Source organism: Nicotiana tabacum, chromosome 3 (assembly GCF_000715075.1).
Source record: "Nicotiana tabacum cultivar K326 chromosome 3, ASM71507v2, whole genome shotgun sequence".
Taxonomy (NCBI): domain Eukaryota; kingdom Viridiplantae; phylum Streptophyta; class Magnoliopsida; order Solanales; family Solanaceae; genus Nicotiana; species Nicotiana tabacum.
In genome coordinates this window covers 112,920,787-112,928,103 of record NC_134082.1, presented here as the reverse complement: position 1 = coordinate 112,928,103, position 7,317 = coordinate 112,920,787, and the positions used below count along the sequence as shown (strand labels likewise).

At 34.6% G+C, this 7,317-nt stretch overlaps 1 protein-coding gene across 1 annotated transcript; it reads left to right on the top strand.

Annotated features, from left to right (window-relative positions):
- Window positions 1-286: 286 nt before the first annotated feature.
- LOC107793941 (protein SHORT-ROOT) lies at window positions 287-2,650 on the top strand. Its single transcript, XM_016616391.2, has one exon. It carries the CDS (start codon window positions 850-852, stop codon window positions 2,386-2,388), a length of 1,539 nt encoding a protein of 512 aa, XP_016471877.1. The 5' UTR covers window positions 287-849; the 3' UTR covers window positions 2,389-2,650.
- Window positions 2,651-7,317: the final 4,667 nt, after the last annotated feature.

Here is a 7,317-nt window from a genome sequence, read left to right as displayed (position 1 = left end):
GTTCTTTTGGCAGGCTTTGAAGATGGATTAGGAGGCAAAAGAATGTGAATGAATAGGTTATTGTGTTGGGCGAAAATAATAATAATAATAATGGAATGGTTTTGGTGGTGGGTTTGATAATGATCATATATATATATATATATATATATATATATATATATATATATATATATATATATCATGGAATCCATGAAATCATCACGATGATGCACGCCGGCAGCTTTTTTAATGTCTCTTTCCTTTTCTCTTTTCCCCTCAAAACCCCATTTGTCACGCCTGCTCCCACTCACTTATACTCCCTCCTCTTCTCTTCCCTTTTCAATGTATGTATATCAAAAAATGAAAAGCTAATCTACTAAGCTGTTTCTTGGGTCTCGAATTTATATAATCTTTTCTACCTTTTTGTATTTCTTTATTATACCACTATCTATATCTTTTGTCAGACAATTTTCTATATCTAAATACACACCAACCAGTCCCAATATGGCTAGCTCCATGTTTTAACGGGAAAAAATTACAACTATTTTCAGTCATTTGAAAGAATGACTAGGAAACAATAGAAACCAAATCCACCTCACATCTCCATTTCATTCTTATTCCATTCTTATCATAATATCTCGACTGCCTCAATAAAAAAGAAAAGTAAAGTGAAATTTTTACTTGGATATATATTCTTCTCTCTTTTTATTCTTTGCCCACTCTTCTCCCCTTTCTCTTTCTTTAATTATGTATATCCTCTAGCTAAAACCACCTACTCCACTTTGATCTTTTGCTTTGAACCATCCAACAGAATCACTGGGGTAAAGGAACATTATTCTTTAACTTTGATGTGGGTCGGCCGTTGGTTAAATGGATACTTTGTTTAGATTAGTTACCCTTCAACAACAACAACAACAATCTGATCAATCCTTTAACTCCAGTAGAACTTCAAGCAGCTCTAGATCTTCTAATAAACAAAACACCTATAGTACTTACAATTACCCTCCTCATCATAATCAAGAAGACGAAGAATGCTTCAACTTTTTCATGGATGAAGATGACTTCTCTTCTAATTCCTCTTCTAAACACAACAACTACCCTCCTCCTTATCATTACCAACAACAACAACAACAATTTTCCAACACTCCTACACCGACAACCACTAGCAGTACTCCAACACAATCTCATCAGTACTATGATCAGTTCTCTCCAGCACGTGACTTAAACCTAGAATTTGGTTCTTCATTTTCGGGCAAGTGGGCAACGGACATCCTTCTAGAAACTTCCCGTGCCATTGCTGATAAGAATAGCACACGTGTCCAGCAGCTGATGTGGATGTTGAATGAGCTAAGTTCTCCCTATGGTGACACCGAACAAAAATTGGCTTCTTATTTTTTGCAGGCTTTGTTTAGTCGCATGACGGATTCTGGTGAACGTTGTTATAGAACGTTGGTGTCTGCTTCTGATAAAACATGTTCGTTCGAGTCAACGAGGAAATTGGTTTTGAAATTCCAGGAAGTTAGCCCGTGGACAACTTTTGGTCACGTTGCATCCAATGGTGCAATTATGGAAGCGTTTGAAGGTGAAAGTAAGTTGCATATAATTGATATTAGCAACACTTATTGTACTCAATGGCCAACTTTGCTTGAAGCTCTTGCTACTCGTACTGATGAAACTCCTCATCTCCGACTCACCACCGTGGTCGTAGGTGGCGCCACCGGAGGAACGGCGGCTATGCAAAAAGTTATGAAAGAGATCGGGAGCAGAATGGAAAAATTTGCTAGGCTTATGGGTGTGCCGTTTAAGTTTAGTGTCATTCACCATATGGGAAATTTATCTGAATTGGATGTTGGTGCGTTAGATATTAAAGAAGATGAAGCACTAGCAATTAATTGTATTGGTGCGTTACATTCGGTTTCGCCAGCTGGAAATCGAAGGGATTATTTGATATCATTGTTTAAGAGATTACAGCCTAGGATTGTGACTATTGTGGAAGAAGAAGCTGATCTTGATGTGGGAGTTGATGGTTTTGATTTCGTTAAGGGTTTTCAAGAATGTTTGAGATGGATTAGGGTTTATTTTGAATCATTAGACGAGAGTTTCCCTAAGACAAGTAACGAACGTTTGATGCTAGAGAGACAAGCAGGACGGTCAATTGTTGATTTACTGGCTTGCCCTCCATCAGAGTCAATGGAGAGGAGGGAAACAGGGGCAAAATGGTTACATCGTTTGCATGCAGGAGGGTTTAGTCCAATTTTATACAGTGATGAAGTTTGTGATGATGTGAGGGCTTTGTTGAGGAGGTATAAAGAAGGGTGGTCAATGACACAGTGCGGCGGAGATTCCGCCGGAATATTCTTGTCGTGGAAGGAACAGCCGGTGGTGTGGGCCAGTGCATGGAAGCCTTAGATCACCAATGGGTGGTGTTGGGTGGTGAGTCGCCATCTTAGATAGCTCCCTATTGCTCTCTCACTTTTGTTAGTGGATTTGTTTGGAGTGGATGAAATCAAGAAAGGTACCTTTGGCTTTTTTTATTTTTATTTTAAATGATGAATAGAATTTTTGAGCTTTAATTAGTAGTAACATACTAATTCTATCGGATGATGATTAACCTTTTGTTAACATTGGTGATTGATTTCGGCATTCAAGCAAAGAAAATTTGGTTTTTCAATTGAGTTTAAGTTATATGTACTATTAGTGTATAATTTTTTTTTAAAAAAGTGTTTCAGGTTAATTAAGTTAGCTGTAATAACATGTAATTATTTATAACAAATGTGATCTAGTAATCCAGAAACTAAAGTAGATATATAACATATCATAACATGTTAAATTATACTGATAATTTATTACTTATTTCATTTAGAATGCTATTGATTACAATGATATTTATTAGCGCAGTAACCGGTTAGTGCTAATCCCTTGGTTGGTATAACACAAACCAAATTATGTCTTTCTTGCTAATACATCCATTAATCCATATTAATCCATATCATATATGACTGCCACAATGTCAATATCGTTAAGAATAACGCATAAATACTCCATTAATTAGCTGCATTGTGTTGTCTTTATGGTTAAGTAGGAGAACAAGAGGACAAATAGCAAATGCATCAAGTACACATGATCTTCATGAAACTCAGTAGCTTCTTAAAGTACTTTAATTTGTCTAAGTGTTTGGTCTCAATTTATGTATAGATGGAGTAGGTATTAGGTGCCAAAGGATGATATAAGCATAGATTTGTGATCTTTAAAGCAAGAAATAATTGAGATAAAAACAAAAAATTGATCATAAGATTGTAACAAGGGGTCGTTATCTTGGGTTGGGACCATAGAATCTTAGGACGGCTATTGAGTTTAGGGTTATGCTTGGGAATCTAACAAAAGGTGTTTAGTCTTTAGTGGTATATAATGGTCTAATATATAAGTGGCCTGCACGATATATAGATATGGTCTATGTCATATTCTATTCCTATTCATCTTTCCTTTTTTCTCCATACTTTTTTGGTGAGAATGAAGTTGCTTTAAGCCACTTGATGGCCCCTCTCCCACACCAATAACCATAAATTAAACTTGGCCTCTGAAGTGGATGACTACTTTTTGGCCCACTAAAAGAAAGCAAGAGAACAAGAAACATTCAGTAATAGTAGTGGGAAGTGGGAACTTCTTTTTAGGGTGTTTTTTTTTAACATCTCTCTTACTCTTTAAATTTGATGAGACCTGCCCCTTCCACGTTAACATTCTCACTTCCTTTTCACCTTTGGTTTTTCATTTTTATTTTTCATTCCTCTGTATTGAGATTTGATTAAATTCGAATTCTCACCGAAAAATTTACTCCAAAATATTAAGATAACTCCCTACCTAAAGTTTAAACCTGAAATTTGTTAGGGATGAAGAAGTACAATTGCTACTTCATTATAACCTTTGTCGTCTTCATTTACGTGGGCCTTTTCTTCATCTATGATTACCAAAAGCATGGCTTGGATGAGATCCACTATATATATATATATATATATATATATATATATATATATAATTGTGTATAATTTTGCTTTTTTTTTTTTGCTTCTCTTTATATAAAGGAGCCCTGGCTTTATTATGTATTATGGTGATCGAAAATTGACCAAGACTTTGTTGTGATGACCAAAATACTGCAAGTTGGCGACCACCCAAATAAATGTTTGATCACTGTCACCCATATATTGAAAAAAAGAAATAAGATTTTGTTGGATGATTTGCGTCTACTAAGCGTCTGTTGGCGGCAACTCTTTATATTTTTCTCTTGTTTATTAAATGATATCATTGTGTAACAAGGTTATCGGAGTGTGATATTTATTACTCTAAAATGAATATTTAATCAAACAACTAATTCACCAGAGAGAGCGACTTCGCAACTACTAATGCAAATAATCCACCCCGAAGAATAAAATTCAAGGAATATTGTCTTTTACGATGTTGCTTTTCGTTGAGGGCACCATTTTCTTGGAGACAAAAGACAAATAGAATGGCTTGAGGAAATCTTCTAAGGGATATGTTTCTCTTATCTCTGTCTTTTGGTTAAATAACAATTACCGTAACTATTTTTAGCTTTTCATCAATATTAGGGCATGTTGGCTCTTATTTTTGCCCTCATAGCTTCATCCATTTGTTTCCCTATCAAATGGATAATCCGCCCAATCAACTAACAAAAGATTTACAAACAAAAAGAACGATGAAAATAGAAAAAAGATTGACCAATATTTATCTCGTTTACCGACATTGAAATTCTACGTCAAATAGAGAAACATTTATAGTGAATTTGCATAAGTCGTTGCAATAGTTACTTGATTGTTATCACAACTCACAAATGATATTCAGTTAACTTCTAATTTCTACTAGCATGCTAATGCAAGCGTTTAATAATAATCTGCTATTCTTTTCAACATTTGCAATGTGCATTTTAATTTTTTTGGAGCTTCATATTTCATAAGGCTACCGCATATCAGTGTGTTATGAACTACAAAAACATGATTTTCTATTAAAAATGGAGATGAATGATGTCTCGCATTAGTTTGTTGAAATACAAGCAAATGCTGTTATACTTGGCCACTTGGGCTTCCTCTCTTCTTTTCTCTTCTTTCTTTTACTATTAGGCCCAGAAGCCCACCTTGTATTTATTTAGTTACATTGTAGTAGGAGTGTCAATGACTATTTGAGAACCGACTAAACCGATCGAACCATACCGCATCGTACCGATTCTTAAGTTTCTTTTAAAGAAACTGTAGGTTTTTATATAAATCTATAACTGTATCGATAATTAGGGTAGGTTTTTAATTTTATAAAAATAAACCGAAAAAATACCGAATCGTACCGAATAAATTTTACATGCGAAAAATATATTTATATAGTAAGCTTAAAGCTAATAAAGCATTAAATTTTTCATTGGGCCTTGGAATTATGAAAACTGTTACAAGCCAACAAGTAATTAAGCTCAAAATACTAATTCCTAAAACCTATTATCCTACTTATACTTAAACTAAATTATTTCAAGTATCTTTATTAAGAAGACACAAAGTATTCTAGCGATTATGAGTAGCAAACTATAATATATTGAATATGTTTCCTTTCATATAATTTAGATTTATCTTTTTGAATATTTAATATAGACTTTATTCTTGAGTCTCAGCTTGATAATATCTTTTCAGTCGTGTGATTTATATTTTCTTTGCTTTTACTTGGTTTCTTTTACGTTGCTGTCGAATAGTTAATGTATCTATACTTTAGCCATCTTTCATGTTTTTTAATTCATCACTTTTTAAACAGTAAAAATGTCTAGAGAGTTTTGCTAAGTCCTATAAAAGAATGCATGTTATTGCATTCTACTTTTACTGGTGAATTTTATATGACATTTAAAAAAATACTGAAAATTAACCGAACCGTACTGATACCGAAGTGAAACTGACATGATAGGAACAGTTTCGAAAAATCTAATTTTGGTTATGCATAATAGAATAACCGAAAAATTGGTATGGTATAAATTTTATAAAATAACTGGCCGAACCGAACCATTGACACCCCTACATTGTAGTTAGTTGGGTTTAATATAAGTACTAAGCCGACCCATTCTGTTGGGTATGAGAGACCAGTAATTGTATAGACAAATTATTTTTTCATTCTCAGTTCATTCTAATGAAAACCTAGAAGCTTCTGTTTTTCTCTCAATAGCCTCACAATATTCTAACAAAACCTCAATGATTTGTGCGTGAATCAAGTTTTAACATGGTATCAGAGCCTAGATCTGGATAGATCAGGTGATTACCTCTCGTCCGATATTACCCTCGCATGTTTTCATCGGAGTTTTAATATTCCGCTGTTCTGTCGTCTCTTTGAGTTTTTCCGGCGAGATTCTCCGGCATTGGTGTAGAAATTCGTGTTTTTCTACTAGCACTTGGATGTTTCTGGTGATTGATCGAATTTAATTGGTATTTTCTGAGAAGTCTTCATTAGGGTTTGGTGGTTTTCTGCAACTGTACATTCAGCTAGGGTTCACTTGGGCCTTCGTCACTGAGTTTTTTTCTACAAGGCCGTTATTCTTTCTGGTTGCAAAGAAAATTTGGTAACCCTAGTTATCTCTTCTCATTTTTTGATTGCGTGTGCATTTTCTCTGATTAATTGTGTACAAAATGCCGAATGATGATGTTCCCCATCTGTGTTACCAACTGCTCGCCCTACTACCTCTCGTTCTATTTTTCATGAGGATGATTAGACGCACTTATGTCATCCCTTTTATGTGCATCCATAAGATGTTTTAGGGTCCTCATTAGTTTAAGTAGTTTTTGATGGTACTGGGGAGTTGGAGACGAACCATTCTTGTGGCTTTATCTGTTAGAAATAAACTAGGTTTCATTAATGGATCCTCAGTTAAGCCTCCTGACAGTTCCGCCTTTGTGGGACAGTGGCAGACGTGTAATGATTTGGTCGTCTCTTGGTTAACTAACTCCCTGTCCAAAGACATTGCCTGTAGTGTTGAGTACTCTGAACTTGCCAAAGATATTTGGAGTGAGTTGGAGGAAAGATATGATCTGGCAGATGCTGCAAGGGTATTTGAGCTTAAGAAAGAGTTAGCTCACATCTCACAAGGATCACTTGAAATTGCCTCATATTTAAAAAAATCAAGCAATTGTGGGATGAAATTGATGCTTTGTCAATCAGTAGAGTCAGGTCTTGTAGCAACTGGTTTCAAATCTGATTATCAGAAAGATGATGATGTTCAAAAGGTGTATCAGTTTTTGATGGGTTTCAATGATATATATATATATATATATATATATATATATATATATATATATATATATATATATA

Bases quoted from the DNA above. Each gene is read 5' to 3' on its own strand.
- LOC107793941 (XM_016616391.2), top strand. From the start codon at position 850: ATGGATACTTTGTTTAGATTAGTTACCCTTCAACAACAACAACAACAA.